At 40.6% G+C, this 20,012-nt stretch overlaps 1 protein-coding gene across 1 annotated transcript in view; it reads left to right on the plus strand.

Moving 5' to 3' along the window:
- LOC149019838 (Gut esterase (DUF1350)) overlaps window positions 1–20,012 on the plus strand; it is a 43,852-nt gene that overhangs the window by 15,234 nt on the left and 8,606 nt on the right. Inside the window, exons 3-6 of the mRNA XM_089147819.1 lie at window positions 806–930; window positions 18,558–18,666; window positions 18,744–18,807; window positions 18,903–18,958. Coding sequence (XP_089003945.1) covers window positions 806–930; window positions 18,558–18,666; window positions 18,744–18,807; window positions 18,903–18,958 — 354 coding nt within the window. The remainder of the gene's footprint in view (window positions 1–805; window positions 931–18,557; window positions 18,667–18,743; window positions 18,808–18,902; window positions 18,959–20,012) is intronic.

Consider the following 20,012-nt stretch of genomic DNA (forward strand, 5'->3'; position numbering starts at 1 on the left):
CCCCCTTCTCCTCACTGATTTTCTTCTTGCAATACAGCAGTGTAAAAGACAAAAAAAAAAAGAAAAAAAAGAAAAAGGAAGTCCTGCACTTCAGTGCAAACGAGAAAAAGAGCAAAGAGAAAGAAAACAAGAAGAGTATACCAGAATTCAGAAAAAGTAAAAGAAGAAGAGTGATGTAAACTGTTTCCAGGGTAGGCTACAATGGTTGACAATGAATGAAATTCCAAAATGTTAGCAAAATTTCATCAATAGGATGTAATTTTTCCATGGGTTCAAATGGGCTCTTTTAAAATGACCAGAAACTGCAATATTTGGATTGAAATGAAAAAATTTTCTTTTCTTTTCTTTTCTTCTTCTTCTTCTTCTTTTTTTTTTTTTTTTTTTTTTGGGGGGGGGGTTGGGGGTGGGGGGTTGTTGGCATAAATATTGAAATAAAATTGCCAGAAACTGCATATTTTGGATTGAAAATGACGCCAGTTTCTTGCTTCACCAGCTTTGGAATTTCAATTAATGGCTAGACCTTGGGTTTGTGTTTCTGCATTTCTGAAATATGAAAAGAGCTTGCTTTGATCCTTTTCTGTTGTAAGAGATGGTGCTGCTAAGCTGGGACTGGAACTTTTTTAATCTTGAACCTCTTCTGTTGTGGTTTCAATTCATCAAATCATTTCCATGTCTCAGTTATTGCAATGAAGTTGAGCTTTGAGTTCTGAAATGAATGACTTATTATTTCTCGCTGTAGTTTTAAGTAAATGTGATTGAAATGGATTAATATGTTGAGGAATTGTGGAAATTATTTTTATTTCAGGGAGCATGGGTGCTAAAACCAAGATACTCAAAGCCAATATCGGTTGTTCATTTCGTTGGTGGTATTTTTGTTGGGGCAGCTCCTCAGCTCACATATCGTTTATTTCTTGAGAGGCTTGCAGAAAAGTGAGTGACTTTAGTGATCTCTTTCTGATTTCTGCTGGAATTCTATAAATGCATAGGTGCATCCTATCTAGTTTGCTTTTAGCTTTTGCTAAGGAAGTTCCATCTGGTTAGTAATTCACACAATTTCACAATATATTCTCCCTTATGCAATACGTTTCCAGTCCCTAGTCCTTCTGCATGAGAAGTCCAAATGGGAGCTGCACAATTGAGAGAGCTAATGAAGTTAAAAGTGTGGTTGATGGGATCTTTTCTATCCAGTGGCTTGGATTGGCCACATCAGCCTTCCACACGCTGTCCTTTCTTCAGTTGTTGTTTCTTTCCTTCAAAAACTAGCCTCACATGTTTTTCTTTCTGTTGAAGTATATGCAAGTTTGGGCGGCTTTACTGTTCATGTTACTGTTCACGTGAATAGTAAAGGCTGTTTTGACTGTTTACGTGAACAGTAAAGGTGTTCACGTGAATAGTAAAGGCTGTTTTTACTGTTTACGTTAACGAACAGTAAAGGTGTTTTACGTGAACATTAAAGGCTGTTTTTACTGTTCACGTAAACAATATTTTCTAGTGATGCTACTCTACTTTTTATTTCTAATATAGGAGTCTTGCTACATAAGTTTTGGGAGTCTTTAGACAACATAGTATTTATTTTGGTGGTAGTTTATATTTTAAGAACTTTATATTTTAGGAGCTAGAAAGTTACTAAAGCTGTAATTTTTTGTTTTTTTCTTTTCTTTTTCTAGAGGATAGTTACTTGTCTCTCAAGTTGTATTAGATTCATTAGAAGCTATAAATAGAAGGGCTCTACGATTTTAGACTCTTTAGCTAGAATCACAGGCCTCTTCTGTTGGTTCTTTATCTCTCTTCTTTTTCTCTCTGTTCTTTGTTCAAGTTCAACTGCTGCTTTGATTATTTAAAGCTTGTTTTCAATCATAGTATCAAAGCTTTTTTGAATCAGAACAGTGTTGTTCTCAATATTCTCTTCTGAAGTTCTCTTTTGTTTTTTTTTGTTTTGTTTGGTGTGCAATCACCTAATGTTGTATATTATGGACTATTAGATCGGGATTAAATATTGTTTTCTACTTGCCTACGTTACCTCTTTTTGCTGCACTTTGCAAACCCTTTTCTTTTTCCTTCTCCTATTCGATCCTAAGGCGGCAGAATTTTTTTTTCTACTTCAAATTCTGGAAAACTTATTTGAGTGATATCTACTTCTGTTTAATGTCTTCACTTACAAGTGACTCAACCATGAGTACGGCTGGATCTAAAGGATCTCAAGGAGATCATGTAAACGTTTAAATTACATCTATTAGGCTCTAAATATGACTAGGATTTTTAGTATTTATGAAAAGCTATTTCAATTTCAGCAAGTTGACAAGTCTCTGTAGGATTATTATAACTCCTTTAAAGGCATGGAGGAGTTGAATGTCTTTCAACCTCATCATAGATATAGAGCAGTTTAATGCCCAACGAAATGAATTTTTTGTATCAAAGTTTCTTGCAGGATTGAACCCTGAATTTAAATCTATGAAATGACATCTTCTTGCTGGTGAGCATGTCCCCAAAGTTAGTGAAGCATATTATAGATTTCAACGTATTGCCTTGCCTGAAGGGAGTTCTCCAAAAGAAAAGTTCTGAAGGAGAAAATTCTGCTTTCATTGCCTCTCGTGGAAGGGGACGTGGTCGTGGTTCATGGGGAGTTAGCAGATCTTTTGGAGGTCGTGGTGTTCAGCTATCTGATAAGGCATCTCGACTTTGTACTCATTGTGGTAAAACAAGGCACTTAGTGGAAGCTTGTTGGGCCAAACATGGAAAGCTAGAGTGGGCCAAACAACTTGCCACTCATGCCGTTTCTAATGGTGGTACTAATACTGTAGCAAACAATGATAGTGGTTTTGGATCTTCTTCAAGGGACTTGTATAAGACTTTAAGAGATGATGTAAGCCAAATCCTTTGCCAATTGCAAAATATTGAGACCGACGCTTCCACATCCACTGGTACTTTTGTTGCCACACTTTCTTACATCAGGCATGAAAACACTAATTCAAGAATTCAACCACGAGGGATGCCAAGCAACTCTGATTCTCCTCACGACGAAGGAATGGTCCGATTGAGTCCGCTAAAGTTGGGTGAGAGATGTGGTTTTAAAAGACCTGTTGTGCCAGAGCTTAGGTATGGTTTTGATGTAGAGCCATAAGGCAAGGTGAGGAATTTCGCTATGCCACCCGCTAACCTTACACTCCTTAGAAAGTCTCACTTCTACTCCCACCCCTTAGATCATCGATTCAAGGGCCTCTTCCCACATGACTGGTAAGTCATCACTTTTTAGCTCTCTTTTTTAAATCTATCACTAAAAATTTTGTTGTTACCACTAATTGGACTTCCACACCTATTATAGGCTCTGGAAAGTGTTTCTCTTGCACCTTGTCTTACTTTGTCGTTCGTACTTCATGTTGCTAACTTTCCTTTTAACTTATTATTTATTCTTCAGTTAACTAAGACATTAAACTGCTCTGTGACTTTTACTCCCACTTCTTGTGTTTTCTAGGACCTTCACACGAGGAAGACAATTGGTGGAGGGTGTGAAAGGAACATACTCTACTATCTGGACTATGCTGCCCCTATTGCGGCTCTCTCTGATGATGGTGTAGATGCTCTCCAATGGCATTGTTGTTTAGGCCATCTGTCTTTACCCAGATTTATTTCATTATTTTAAGTCATTGTTTAGATTAAATTGTGAAGCGTGTGAGTTAGTGAAGCATCATCGTGCCACCTATCCTCCACGCTCTATCCCTCGTAGTGAGTCCTTGTTTTCTCTTGTGCATTCTGATATTTGGGGTCCTTGCAAAATTAGTAATAGGCATGGTTTTCAATATTTTGTCACTTTTGTGGACAATTTCTCCCGTCTTACATGGTTGTATCTTTTAAAGGATCGGACAGAGTTCTTAACTATATTTAAAAGTTTTATTCATGAAATTCGGACTCAATTTTTCTCTTCCTATTAAAATTTTTCGGTTTGGTAATGCTTTAGAATATGTGCAACATGATATATCTAACCTTTGTGATTCTTTTGGAATGATTCATTAGACTAGTTTTTCATTCACTCCCCAACAAAATGGAGTGGTTGAATGCAAAACTTGTCACCTCTTGGAGGTTGCACTTGTTATTTTGATTAAGATGAATGTTCCCAAGAGTTACTGGTGTGATGTGGTTTTGACGATTGGTCATTTAATTAACTAAATGCTTATGACTTTGCTTTCTGAAAAATCTCCTTTTTCGGTTATTTTTCCCAATAGAGAACCATTTTAGTTCCACCCAAAATTTTTGATTGTTTGTGTTTTGTTCAAATACAACATCTGTTGGATAAACTTTTCCCTCGTTCTATTAAGTGTATTTTTCTTGGGTACTCATGTACTCAAAAAGGTTTTCGCTGTTATGATCCGGTTCTTCGCAAACAATTTATAAGTGTGGATGTGACCTTTTTTGAAGACACTCCTTATTATACTAGTCAATCTGTGTTTGTTGAAAATTGTATTTTGGATGATACTCCTCCTATTCCCCCTTTAGTTCCTTCCACTAGCAGTGTTCCTCTATGGGTTTATTAGTGGAGCATAAGTTGACAGAGCATACTGTGGATGGTACAGTTCCTCCTAACGATACTAGTGGCTCTCCTTTAGTGGAGCTTGAAGCTGGCCCTACGGATTTTCCTTCTTCATCCTCTCTACCGGCGGATTCTTCTAGTGGAAATCCCACCCCGCCTTTAGATGACTTACCAAATGCTTTCAGGAAAGGTACTCGTACTTGTACTTTACGCTCTAACGTTGTTTATCCTGTTTATAATTTTGTCTGTCTCTCATCTCCCTCCTAACTTTCGTTGCCTTGCTTTGTCTATGTCTGCCATTCATATTCCAACCCATCATACCGAGGCTCTTGAAATTTCTTGCTGGAAAGCCACCATGGATGTGGAAATGGATGCTTTACAGTCTCGTCATACATGGTCTTTAGTAGACTTACCTCCTGGGAAAGATGTGGTTCGCTGTCGGTGGGTGTATATTGTTAAGTACCTTTCTGATGGTACGGTTGAAAGGCTTAAGGCCCGCTTGGTGGCTAAGGGCTATACACAAACATATGGTGTGGATTATTGTGAGACTTTTTCTCCTTTGGCAAGACTTAATTCTATTTGTGTTTTGATCTCTTTAGCTGTGAATTATAATTGGCCTCTTTTTCAACTTGACATAAAAAATGCATTCTTATATGGTGATCTTCATGAAGAAGTTTACATGGAGTAACCTCTAGGGTATGTTGCTCAGGGGGAGGACAATGTTCTTGTTTGCATGCTTCATAAAGCAATTTATGGACTCAAAACAGTCTCCACGGTTTGGTTTGAGAAATTTAGCATGTGGAGTCTTTTGGATTTGTACTGAGTTATTATGATCACTCTATCTTTGTTAGACGATAGGGTGATTATATTGTCATTATGACAGTTTATGTTGATAATATTGTTTTCAGGCAGTGATGTTGATGCAATCCATACGGTCAAGACACACTTACAAAAATCTTTCCAAACCAAAGACTTAGGTGATCTACAATATATCTTGGGGATTGAAGTGATCTGCAGTAAATAGGGAATAGTTTGTCACAAAGGAAGTATGTGTTAAATCTTTTGACTGAGCTTGACATGCTTGCTTTTAAGCCCAACGACATTCCCATGGATCCTTAGTTAAAGTTAGGACTTGATGATGGTGACTTGTTGGATGTCCATTCGTTACAGGAGTCTTATTGGAAAACTTATTTATCTTACCGTTACTCGTCCTAATATTTCTTATTCTGTTGGTATGTTGAGTTAGTTTATGCAGTCTCCTAGGAAGGCCCATTGGGATGTAGCGATGAGAATACTTCAGTACCTCAAGAGTGCGCCCGGAAAAGGGCTCATCTATCAACCAAATCGGATTATGGACTTGGTTGTCTTTTCTGATGCAGATTGGGCTGAATCGTTCGCTGATTGCCGGTCAACTACAAGTTATTGACTTTTCTTGGTGGAAATGTTGTGACTTGCAAGAGTAAGAAACAGTCCACCATTGCTTGATCTAGTGCTGAAGTTGAGTATAGGGCTATAGCCCACGCTGCTGCTGAATTGATGTGGCTTCGTTCGTTGTTAGAGGAATGGAATTTCCAATTTCTGCCCCTATGAAAATGTTTTGTGATAATCAGACAACCACTTGCATTGCTAGTAATCCAATGTTCTATGAGAGGACGAAACATATAGAGGTAGACTGTCACTTTGTGCATGATGCAGTCAAGAAGAAGCTTATAGCGACTCCTTTTGTGAGCTCCATTGAGCAACTAGTTGATTTGTTCACCACTTCACCAAAGCTTTGTTCATACAAAGTTTTCGGTCTATTTGTCGCAAGTTGGGCATGGGAGATTTTATGCTTAAGCTTGAGGGGGAGTGTTGAAATATATGCAAGTTTGGGCTGTTTTACTGTTCAAGTTACTGTTCACGCGAACAGTAAAGGCTGTTTTTATTGCTCACGTTACTGTTCTCGTGAACAGTATTTTTCTAGTGATGTACGAGTCTTGCTACATAAGTTTTGAGAGTTTCTAGAAAGCATAGCTTCTATTTTGGTGGTAGTTTCTATTTTAGGAGCTAGAAAGTTACTAAAGCTGTTCCCCCCCCCCCCCTCTCTAGAGGACAGTTACTTGTGTCTCAAGTTGTATTAGATTCATTAGAAGCTATAGATACAAGGGCTTTGCAATTCTAGACTCTTTAGCTAGAATCACAAGCCTCTTCTGTTGGTTCTTCATCTCTTTTCTCTTCTTCTCTCTTTCCTCTGTTTAAGTTCAGTAGCTATTTTGATTATTTAAAGCTTGTTTTCCAACACTTTCATTATATATTCTAATTGTTCACTTATCAAAATTTAATCTTTTCTATCAGCTTTATTCTAACTAGATGTGGTTGGTGACACAGATCTTGCCTTCCAACCAGCTCCATTTGAGGTTCTACTAAGGCCTAAGCATGCATTTCTATTGTTGGTCAGTTAAGGAGCATCATATAGATAAAGTTAGTGATGTGAACACAGAATCTCCTTTTGGGCAAAACCCACACAAAATGCTCCTAAGAAGCCTCCCTAGGCTGGCCGAATTCCTTTGGAGGGTATTTTGGGCATTTTTCAGCCCAATTTATTTGCTTAAATTTAATTTCAGAAATTTAGTTTTAATTCTAGAGTCCAATTTTGTCTTAATTTGAGCCAGTGGTTGGGTGTCCTAAGGAGTTCTTTTTCAAGTGAACTTCTTTAGATTAGAGTTTTAAGTTAGTTAAAAGTTTATTTCAGCATGTGTCAATTAGGGGCCGTTTGATCTTTTAATTTTTATTTGAATGATAATGATTATTGTAATAGGATTCTAATCTATAAAAAATCCCACTTGGTGTTAAAGTTTTTTTAGTAGGCTATAAATTAAGGCCTACTTTTTCTTTGTAAGTTAAGTATGATTGAATAAAATTTGAAGTCTTTGTGAGGAATTGGGTCATGGTTCTCTTTGGGAGGGCCATGACGGTTTTACAGCTCTTCTACACTCAATTACAGCAGCCATCTTCCACTTTGAGCAGTTTCCAAGTAAGTTCACACACTCTCAGCCCCTTCCTCTGCATCCTACTTCCATTGCAGCCCCTCCCTCTTGCCTCCCTCCCATCACAAGCCCTAGGAAACCCCTCCTCCACCATTGCAGCCCCCTTTCCCTATTCCCCCGTAGTTACAGAAGCCCCCTATCCCTCCCCCACCTCCCTTGGACCCCCGCAACCTCTCCCCTACCCTTCCCCTGTTCTATGCACCACTCTAGACCCCACCCCCTTGCTGCCATACCCCAGCAGCAGCATTCCCTACCCCCTGCGACACCTCCCGGCCCTTTCCACCATCTCTCCCCTTCCCTACGGCTTCCCCATTCCCTCTCCTCCATCTTCACACCCCTCCCACCCCCCCTTGTTTGATTTGCAGAAAAAACAGAAAAGACAAAAAAGAAGAAAAAAGAAAAGAAAGAAGACAAGAAAGTGAGTTCTAGTTTTGCCCAAAATTCTACCCATATTGATCCAAGCTGTCCTATTCTTCTTTCCCATCAACTTTAGGGTGATTTTGGATATCTCAAAACCATCCCATGGAGATTTGGGTAAAACCCTAGCCTTCCCTAACCCAACCCATACAAAATTAGTTAATTCCTAACTTGCCTTTAGGATCTTCCCATAAATTCTTAGGGTTCCACAACCATCCCAAAACCTTCTCATAATATTTTACCATTATTTGCTAGAAGATTCTGCACGAACCCTTATTTGAGGGAAATTATTCTAGAAACCTTGACCATAGAATTGGTTGGTATCAGAGCTAGGTTGCTAACAAACCCTAGGAACACCATGGATGAGCCAAGCATTGGTAGATAGCTAAAACAAATTCTAAAAGCCCAACATGAGATGCCTCCACAGTTGACAAGATATGAATACAAGGGTGACAAATCTAAAGTAGGCTAGAATTGGAGATGCCATGCAGACACCACCATCTGCACCTAGACTCAACTTACAAGTCTACGTGCCTCATGGAGGAGTTAATGGCGTAAGAAGGTACAAAGAAGATGAGCTAGAGCCTTATCACCCCCAAGAATATTAGGGAGAGAAATGGCCATACTAGGGAATCCAGTTGCAAAAACCTTGTCTATGAACGTTATGAGAATGACAATGGGCAACAAAGGAGGCCACAAGCTGCACAACTGTCAGTTGAAGAATACTTGAGGGCTTATTTCAATGGAGGCCAAGAACAAAGAAGAGTTGCAAACCATCACAAGTTAGAGCTAGAACTGAAGGAGTTCAATAGATCTCTTGATCCACAGGTTTTCTATGACTATGATCTATTTGAGAACAGGAAGATGCGGCTGGCCAAGGCTAAATTGGTTGGAGCTGCCAGAGATTGGTGGAGTACCATGGAAAGAGTTGTACTACGAAGGCTGAGAACCTACTACGTGGAACTAGATGGGCAAAGTGCTTACAAAGAGGTATCTTCCAAAACACTATAAAGCCAAGTTGCAAGTGCAGTTCTGATATGACCCCAAAACCTGTAGAACAAAAGTGACAAACAGCAGCAATACGATATTGGATTCAAATCAAATAATCAAAACAGAACACGCTACATCAGTAGGTGATCCTACACTACCCGAGAGCTATTGCCCCCTCCCTTATTTCCATCACAACTTAAAACGCATCATCAACTATTCTCCCTTCCCCTACTAATAGTAATTACTTTCCTAATAAAAATCCCTTAACCAAATCACACCAAATCCAATCCCAAAAGGCATTCTGTATCTTAATAGAATCACCCCACAGTAAATATCTCTCAAATATTTCCTTCTATTCCTGGCTGCTGTGCAGCAGATCATGTATTATCTTTCCTTCCTTGCCTGCAAGTATAAACTCGTGAAATGAGGGGTCTATGAATACTCCCGTCCAAAAGTTTCACGTTGTCCTCAAGGTGAAATTCTGGAAAATTGGACTGCAGCACATCAAAATCTTCCCCACATATTCTCACAAGAAGGGAGGCCTTTCCATTGAATCAAAACTTCCAAGATCCCCTGAGCAGAAAAGCGAATGCTGATCAAATGTTCTGGTGTGAGTTGTAACTTGCCGTTCTCTCGCAAATAGGAGGGAAGAAGTTGCGGAACCTTGTGTTGACCAACCGCTAGTTTCAACTGCGAAACGTGGAACACAGGGTGGATGCAAGTTCCTTCTGGTAACTGTAACCGATAGTCAGCTGGGCCCACTTGCTCTATGATCTGGTATGGCCCGTAAAAACGATGACTTAGCTTTTCGTTTGGGCGTTTGGCAAGCTTCTGAAAACGATAAGGCTGGAGCTTAAGAAAAACCTCATCCCCCACGTTGTAGTGCACTTCTCGGCGATTGGGATCCCCGGTAGCGCGCATCCGTTCTTGGGCCACTCGGAGGTTAGATTTGAGGTCATCCAGTACGCGATTGCGCTCATGAAGGAACACATCAACATCCTCAACCTTGGACCGGCCATCCTCCCAACGCAAAAGCGAAGGCGGTTCACGGCCATACACAATCTGAAATGGAAACATTTTAGTGGCTGAATGGAAGGTCGTGGTATACCAATGCTCCGCCCAAGGTAGCCAATTAATCCAATCCTTTGGTTGGCGAGCACAGAAACAACGTAGGTAAATTTCAAGGCTGCGATTCACGACTTCCATTTAGCCATCGGTTTGTGGATGATAGGCGCTGCTATTCTTCAGGTGGGTGGCTACAAGCTTGAATAATTCCATCCAAAAGTGACTAAGGAAGACACGATCTCGATCAGAAACAATGGACTGCGGAAGAGCAAGGAAATGGGCGTATTTTGAGAGACGATCCACTACTACAAGCACTATATCCCCGCCCTTAGACTTGGGTAATCCGCCAATAAAATCCATACTAATATCCTCCCAAATGTGGTCCGGAATTGGCAGTGGTTGGAGGAGACCTACAGGTGTCATAGCTAAGTATTTATTGCGCTGACAAGCATCACAACTAGCCACAAAGTCTCGAACGGCAGCCTTCATTCCCACCCAATAGACCACAGCTGTCAATCGTTTGTAGGTTCGTAGAAATCCTGAATGTCCACCGAATGGGGTGGAGTGATACTCAAACAATAATTTGGGAATTAGGGGGGATCCTTCAGGGATGACTAACCTGCTTGTATAGAGTAATGTTCCTTGTTGGAGCTGATAATTAGGATAGTCTTGTGATCCTTTCATCAAGACTTGAATAATCTTCTGGTAACGTTATGAGGCGTGAACTACAGCATCTAAATCCTCACTTTCCTGCCAGGTTGCTGTTGTCATAGAAAGAAGCTGCATATCACCCTCTGGCCGTCGCGAGAGGGCGTTGGCGGCTTTGTTCTTGCTGCCCGGACGATACGATATCTCAAAATCAAATCCCAATAGCTTTAAGACCCACTTCTGTTGATCAGTAGCCACAATGCGTTGTTCCAACAAATATTTCCACACTTTTTTGATCAGTTCGTACTTTGAAATGTCTCCCCATCAAGTAGTGACGCCATTTTTGGATAGCTAGCACAATTGCCATGAGTTCTTTCTTATAGATAGACTTGGTCTGTGCACGAGGGGACAACACTTGGCTCCAGTAGGCAATTGGATGGCCATCTTGCATCAAAACCGCATCCAGCCCAAAACCTGAAGCATCAGTCTCCACCCAAAACTCCTTTGTGAAATCGGGCATAACCAACACATGAACGGTTGTCATGGCTGTCTTGAGGGCGTTAAACACTGTTGTTGGCTCGTTACCCCACTGAAATGCATCTTTCTTCAATAAGTTAGTGAGCGGGGCAGCAATCTTTCCATAATCTTGGACGAATATGCTGTAATACCCGGTTAAACCTATAAACCCTCGTAAGGCTTTAAGATTGTCTGGTTGGGGCCACTCCACCATGCACTTGATCTTCCGTGGATCCGCCGCAACTCTGTCTTTAAATATGATGTGCCCTAAATACTCCAGTGTAGCAATCCCAAACATGCATTTTTTTCGGTTGACGACGAGGTGGTGCTGTGAGAGGAGTATAAAGGTGGTTCGTAAATGACCCACATGTTCCTCCATGATCCTGCTATACACCAAAATATCGTCAAAGAACACCAAAATAAATTTTCGCAAATGTTCTCGAAATACCTCATTCATGAGTGATTGAAATGTGGCCGGAACATTCGAGAGCCCAAATGGCATCACCAGGAACTCGTAATGCCCATTATGGGTACAAAAAGCCGTCTTTTCCTCATCACCTTCCGCCATTCTGATCTGGTGGTATCCTGCTTTCAAATCAAGCTTGGTGAACACTGTGGCTCCGCCTAACTCATCCAACAGTTCGTCAATTGCGGGAATGGGGAACTTGTCAGGAACTGTGAGTTTATTTAGGGCACGATAATCCATGCAAAAGTGCCACCCGCCATCCTTCTTTCGAACCAACAGTACTGGACTGGAGTAAGGACTCGCACTAGGCCGTACCAATCCTGCTGTTAACATTACCTGTACCAACCTTTCGACCTCGTTCTTTTGAGAGTGTGGGTAACGATAGGGTCGAATATTAGGTGGGGTACTTCTCTCGGCTAGCCGTATCCTGTGGTCTTGCTTCCTTCTTGGCGGCAGTTTAGTGGGTTCCGCAAATAGTTGAGCAAAATCGGTTAATAAATTCGATACTGCTATACTCTTGTGTACCTCTATATCGTCTCCGTCGGCTGCTGAGGCTGCAAGCAATATCCATCACCGCCTACTTGAACGGACTATAGCACACTTTTCAATGTTGTTTCCAATCGCAACAAAGTCGGGTCCCCATTCAGTTTCATGGGTTGTCCCTGCCACTCAAAGCTCATGGTTCTCAAACGCCAATTACTGCGTACGTCCCCGAGTGTCTGCAACCATTCTACGCCCAAGATTATATCAATGCTACCCAAATTGAAAGGGTAAAATTTTTGTACAAAGACCTCACCGCCCAAATGAATCGGAATCTGTCGACAGACACTCGTACCTTTGCTAATCGTTCCATCACCCAAGGCGACTTGAAATTTTGTCTTCTGGACCACCAATCCCAACGGCTCCACCAACTCTTGAGCAACGAAGTTGTGCGTTGCGCCACAATCAATCAAAACGATGACTACACAGCCATTTATCTGTCCCGTCAGTTTCAGGGTATGTGGTGAATCGATTCCCACCAAAGAAGTATGCAAGAGTTCCGTCTCAAGCACCGGTTCCATTTTGACCGCAATATTATCATCATCGATCACTCCTACCGCCGCTGCAGCTTCTGGATTATCATCGTCATGGAGTAACAACAACCTTAGTTGCTTCAGGGGGCATCGATGGCCTTTGGAGTATGGAGTGTCGCACCTGAAACACACCCCTTTGTCCATTTTATCTTTGATTTCTTCCTGGGATAGCCATCGTGAGCGTCCGGAGCTTACTGTCACCGCTGTGGTTGCAGGTCGAGATTGTGAGGAGGAAGATGTTGGCTCAATTCTTTGGTTTGGGCGAACCGAGTTGTTAAAGCCTTGGTTCATTCCGGTTCCTCTAATATTGGTGTTGGATGGGCTGAAGTTAATAAAACGTGGGTTTGAGTTTTGGGCCGTTTAAGTGGGCTGGGCCAAAAATGATTTCTTAACTTTCCCTACGCCATTTTTTTCCTCCACGGCTTGGGCCAGGTCCATTATTTTGCCCAAATTGGTGAGGCCAAATAATCGAACCTCTGCCCTCACTTCTTCGTTTAAACCAGCCAAAAACACCCCTTTCAACCATTCTTCTTCTACCGCTCCGGCTGCCGCTGCTAATTTCTCAAACCCTTCTCTATATGCTGCAAACGTCCCACTTTGCTTATGGTTAATCATCGCTTCTTGGGGAGTCTTCATCTGTGTTGAGCTAAATCGCTGGATCATCGATTCTTTCAAGCCTCTCCACGATAACAATGGCTGTTGCAATTCTCGGAAGCGTATCCATCCCAATGTTGTACCTTCAAAACAAAGAGTTGCGGTTTTGAGTTTCTCTCCATTGCTCAATTTGTACAGATCAAAGTACCTCTCAGCCCTTGCGATCCACCCCATTGGATCTTCCCCCATGAAAATCGGCATCTCAAGATGTCTAGGAAGGAAGTCTTTCGATTTTTCTGGTTCGATCGTTTGCTCGCTGTAATCTGGAGTTCCATCGGTTTCAGTCACCTCCGGCGTTAAGGTATGCCCCTCCGCTGATTTTCCTTACAACAGCATAAGCCTTAATTCCTCTCTGAAGTCGTCATTAGCCTTTTCTCCTTTTCTATGTGTTGTGCTAAGAGCCCAACTTGACCTTGAATCTCTTTCACGATACTTTCCAATTCCTCTACCCTCTGCTCCATTCAACTCTTTACCATTCCCCTGGAATCGATGGCTCTGATGCCAAATTGATAAGACCCCAAAACCAGTAGAACAAAAGTGACAAACAGCAGCAGTACGATATTGGATTCAAATCAAATAATCAAAACAGAACACGCTACATCAGTAGGTGATCCTACACTACCCGAGAGCTATTGCCCCCTCCTTTATTTCCCTCACAACTTAAAACGCATCATCGACTATTCTCCCTTCCCCTACTAATAGTAATTACTTTCCTAATAAAAATCCCTTAACCAAATCACACCAAATCCAATCCCAAAAGGCATCCTGTATCTTAACAGAATCACCCCACAGTAAATATCTCTCAAATATTTCCTTCTATTCCTGGCTGCTGTGCAGCAGATCGTGTATTATCTTTCCTTCCTTGCCTGCGAGTATAAACTCGTGAGATGAGGGGTCTATCAAGTTCCATACACTGAAGCAAGGTACAATTTTTACTGTTGACTGCATCTAGCAATTTGATTCCCTAGCTTCTAGAACAAGCACCTGAGAAAGCAAGCTCCAAACCATGACTTGGTTCAAAATTGGTCTGAATCTGACATCTAGTTGGCTTTAGGAGTCGTAGACATCATTGATCTGAGAAACCTATTCAATGTAGCCCTTTGTGCATAATCCCTTGTAGTGTAGAAGAAGCAAGACAGTCAAGATTGCAGGAGAGACCCACCCACCACCGGACTGTTTGCTCCCACTATAGTTGTAACACCTACAGTAACAAATCCTTTCAAACACCTACATTAACAAATCCTATCAGAATAGAGAATTGTGGGCCCATCTTCAGCAATAATCCTAGTGGGTGCTTTTATTATCATTAAAGAGGTCACTTTGCCAGAGAGTGTTCCAGGTGGAGAGGACTTGCAGTCCTAGAGGTGCCCAGTCAAATCCAAATTCTAAAGAGACCTATGAGTGTCCACCACTAGAGTTTGAGGAGTATAGTGCAAATAAGATAGATCTAGAAGCCCAACTTAATCTGGTCTTTAAAATCCTAGTAGCTACTACTAAAGAGGAAGATTGGAAGTGGAGTTCTATTTTCCACACAAGACTTAAGAGGAAGAGGGTTCATTGCACAAGCCATCGTGGATAGTGACAGTAGTGTAAGTACAATCTTAGAGAGTTTCATACAGAGGGCAGGACTCAAACTAGAGAAGCATCCCAAACCCTACAAGGTAGCTTTACTTAACAATTGCAAGATGGACGTGGTTACCAAATGCCTAATCCCATTCACCGAAGCATCCCAAACCCTACAAGGTAGCTTTACTTAACAATTGCAAGATGGACGTGGTTACCAAATGCCTAATCCCAATCACTCTACACTCTTTACTCTAATGAGATTTGGTGTGATATAGTCCCCATGAAGATGATTGACATCATATTAAGAAGGTTGTGGCTATATGACAAAGACGCAACTATCCCTTGCCAAGAGAACACATGCGTTTTTGAGCATAAAGAATAGAAGATCATACTCCTATGCCTGAACATTGCTGAAGATGCCAAGAAGAGGTAGACCATGTGCACCATTCAGCAGAGTGCTAGTTAGATCTAGCTAGTCATGATGAACCAACCTGGTAGAGTTCTAACGTGGCCCTGTGGCTGTGTGAAGATAGTCCCAGTGGCCCCCATAGTTCCAGCAAAGACCAACCATTCATTAGGAATGAATGCCTTCAGGAGGGGGAGAACAAACGTGAACACAAAATCTCCCCTTGGCAAAAACCCTAAGTGGGCCCCACAGATTGCACCTAAGAACCCTCCCTAGGTTGGCCAAACCCTGTAGACTTTGGAGGGTATTTTGGGCATTTTCGAGCCCTATTTAGTTGCTTGAATTTAATTCCAGAAATTCAGTTTTAATTCTAGAGTCCAATTTTGAGTTAGTGGTTGAGTGTCGTAAGGAGTTCTTTTTCAAGTGAACTTCTTTAGATTAGAGTTCAAAGTTACTTAAAACTTTATTTCAGCATGTGTCAATTAGGGTCCATTAGATCTTTTAATTTTTATTTCAACAGTTATGATTATTGTGATTGGAATCCTATTCTATAAAGGAATCCCACTTAGTGTTAAAGTTCTTTTACCAGGCTATAAATTAAGGCCTACTCTTTCTTTGTAAGTTAAGTCTGATCGAATAAAATTTGAAGTCCTTGTAAGGAATTGAGTCTTAGTTCTCTTTGAGAGGGCCACGATGGTTTTACGTCTCTTCATTACACAATTACAGCAGCCATCTTCCACTTCCAGCAACTTGCATGCAAGTTCACACTCCCCCCAGCCCCTTCCCCTGTATCCTACCTCCATCGCAGCCCCTCCCCCTTGCCTCCCTCCCATTGCAAGCCTAGGAAACCCCTCCCCCACCATTGCAGCCCCCTACCTCTCCCCTCACCTCCCCTAGACCACCACATGCTCTCCCCTGACCTTCTCTTGTTCTGCGCACCACCCTGGACCCCTCCCCCTGCTGGCGCATCCCAGCAGCAGCAGTCCCTACCTGCTACGCCTCCCCTGTTCCCCACCCTGCCTCCTGCGACACCTCCTAGCCCTTTCCCCGGTCACCTCCCTACCCTACAGCTTCCCATTCCCTCCTCCTCTCCCACTCCCGTTTTCTGATTTGTGGCTGAATCTGAAACCAAAAACAGAAAAGCAAAAATTAGAAGAAAGAAAAAACAAAAGAAGGGAGACAAGAAAGTTAGTTCAAGATTTGCTCAAGATCTTTCCCCCTTTCCAAGATCCAATCCATAATGATCCAAACTGTCCCATTCTTCTTTCCCATCAATCCTAGGGTGATTTTGGATATCTCAAAACCATCCCATCGAAATTTGGGTAAAACCCTAGCCATCTCAAACCCAACTTCTACAAAATTATTAATTCCTAACTTGCTTCTAGGATCTTTCCATAATTTCTTAGAGCTCCACCAACATCCCAAAACTTTCCCATAATATTTTACCATTATTTGCTGGAAGATTATGTGCGAACCCTTAATTTTAGGGAGATTATTCTAGAAACCCTAACCTAGAATTGGGTTCACATCACTTAGTGGACTGAAAATGAGCATGTTGAGATGGATGAGGAGCAAAATCATGTTAGAGCTGGTTGGGAGTAGCTCCGGTACATGATAAGCTATGAGAAAGTAACTTGAGGTGGCATAGCCATGTTCAATGGAGGCCTTTAAATGCAGCAACACACGGGAGTGCTATAATCCAAGTTGAAGGAACTAAAAGAGCTAGTGGCAGATTTAAGATAGCCTTAGGAGAAGTGGTAAGAAAAGATGTGTGTGGCTTAGGCGTTCTATGTAGTGTGACCTTGTATAAAGCTGATTGGAAGTCAAGGATCCATGTGGCTGGCCCCATTTAGCCGGGATAAGGCTGAATTGCTGCAAGAATTAGAGTAGAATAACAATATTAAAAAAAAATTGGACACTGTCACATTGTACATCAGTCAATGGTGTTTTAACATATATTAAGTAGGTTCCCATCCATCATATGTACCCTTTCTAAAAGAAATTCCTTGCAGGAAAATGCTTTTTGAAAACAGAAAATTTAAAAATAAATTCAGCAACAATAAAGTAGTCCGACTCCATAGATGTTGTAGATCAGGCCAATCTAAATTTCTAACATATAAAGGTTTGAAAGAAATTTACATGTATTGTAATATATAATGGCAATAAAAAAGAGAATTTGGGGAGAAAATTTATTAACTTTATGCTTCAAGTTTAAAATGAGTGTGATAGAACCCTCAGGAAGTTACCCTTAGTTCCCATGAATAACAAACATGAAGTAATTACTACTGACATCCACCAGTACAGAATAATAAGAACAGCAACCAGGTAACAGCTGATTTCATTGAATAAACATTGATGATTATCACAAAGGGATACAGCCCTGTTCCTATTCAACGATACTCAATTCTTGAATCAAGAAAAACAAACTAAAAGCTCTGTAAATGATAACAACACAGTCCCAAAACCATACCTGAGAGGTTCCCCTCTCCCAGCAAGCTCTGCTTGCTCCTTTCTTCCTCTTTTCCTTCCTCCCCTCTCACCTCTCTCCCCTTCCCTACATAACCGAACATTTGTAACAAACTCTTACACTTCCATCCAATCCTCTTTTGCCATCTGGACTGTCTCCTCTGCACCTCTGCTCACAGCAGAGTAGTGGTTGCTGTCCAATAGGGAATTGCCATCTGTCCTCTCTTTAATTTGAAGTTGATCCCCTGCAGCTGCTGCTAGTGATGCTGTGTTCCTCCCTCTATCCTTGCATTTGTACACCCGAGTTATGAGGGGCTTATCAGAGCGTTTATGAAGGTTGGTTGAGGTGGTGGACGCTATAGATCTATTGTTTGAAACTGCTTGAAATGAAAAAGTTCTTATCGAGTTTGACCTTTCAAGCTTTGGTCCTTCAATGATTGGATCGAAACAGTGTCGAATCTTGCACTTTGACATTTCAACCCTTAGTTTTTGTCTTAGTTTCTTGCAAAACCAAGATATCTTGGTTGGAACTAAGTTCTTGAATTATGCTTCTGGTAATGTGAATCATAGTATTATCAATTTCACTTACAGTTTTATCCAATTTGATTTTCCTTATCATTTGCAGAGTTTATCACTTGTAGTTTTGTAGAACAGCTTTTGCTTACGGTTCTATTAGAAATCAAAATTATTTATTTATAAATTTAAGAGAAAATAATTTAAGCTCCCTTCTATGACATAGGGGTATATTGGTGGTTGCCACACCTTATGCTAGTGGATTTGATCACTTCCTAATTGCAGATGAAGCACAGTTCAAATTTGATAGGTGTATACGTCTTTTACAAGGAGATGTGAGTTTATCCTGGAACGGTAAATTTTCTTCCAACTATTTTTGTTTTATCAAATTTTAATTGCCTTTTGTTTACAGGTGAGTGACCTCCCCATTTTTGGCATTGGCCATTCTTTGGGATCTGTCATCCATCTTCTGATTGGTAATGTCTTTATTACATGGTCTAAACATTGTCTCTCCCAACTTTCAAGTGATAAAGCTGGTGTTCACTTGTTTTGGTAATTTCTGGTACATCAGGATCACGGTATGCCATTCAAAGGAGTGGGAATATATTAATGGCATTTAATAACAAGGTATTTGTTTGGATTACCATTTAACTTATTTTTAGTCGCTGACATGCCAATAGAATCTAGAGGATGTACTAAAAGTTGTGGTATTTTTTTCCCGTTTATCTGGTCTATTCTGTAATCTTTTGCAATAACATGGTAACATGCTGAGATAGAAATATTCACAAATACATTAAGGATATGTCGAAATCCTGCAGATTTTTCCCTGGGTTTTGATTTAGTTGAAATGAAATGTGAAACAGCTTTACAGGTATTCCAAATTTTGACTGAAGGTTCCATTTTTCAGTTGTAATATTGTATATCGCATTTGGTTTTTGTCGTTCTGAAGAAATGGAATATCCTGAAAATCATGTAAAAAATGTTTAGTTTTTAAATTTCTGTTATACGATTCTTTCTGAAAACTATTTGGTTGCCTTAATCTTGTCAAATGGTTCTTCAGAAGAAGAATATGATGGGATTTGAAAAAGGTTTCACATAACAGAAAGAAATCTCCCTGAAATCCATCAAATGTTCTTTATAGATGACTTGTAGAAGCTTTAATACTTTCCACCGTGATTTGTAGGTGAAATGAGTTTAAAAAATAAAAATAAAATCTAAGTGCAATAAAGTATTTATGTAATCCAATTGTATTATTTCAGTGAAATGAAGCACTAGAACATAGTACAATTTGGTTTACATGATTCTTCAGAATCACAGTTCTCCAATTAAAAATTCTATTTTGGTTTTAAAAATAGAGATCCTTTTGAAATAAATTAAAAAAATTTACTGCCAGAAGAGAATTGAGGACTACAACAGCAAAACAAATGCACAAATACACTAGATGACCTCAAGGGTAGGAGAGAGGGAGACCTAGGAGACAAAAATATGCCCATTTTGTGGAGTCATCGCAATATATCGGAAAAGCTGAAAGTGTACCTTTTGATGTCGAAGGAAATGGAATCCCAAATCCGGTGAAGAGAATTGTAGCTGGAGGTCCATTTAATTGGTTGAGCTTTTCTTATTAATTGAATTGAATAATTTCCTGTTGAAGAGGCTCAGTATGACACATGGAATGTAAAAT

This window comes from Hakea prostrata, chromosome 3, assembly GCF_041222555.1.
Source record: "Hakea prostrata isolate BN-2017 chromosome 3, UWA_Hpros_2, whole genome shotgun sequence".
Lineage (NCBI taxonomy): Eukaryota > Viridiplantae > Streptophyta > Magnoliopsida > Proteales > Proteaceae > Hakea > Hakea prostrata.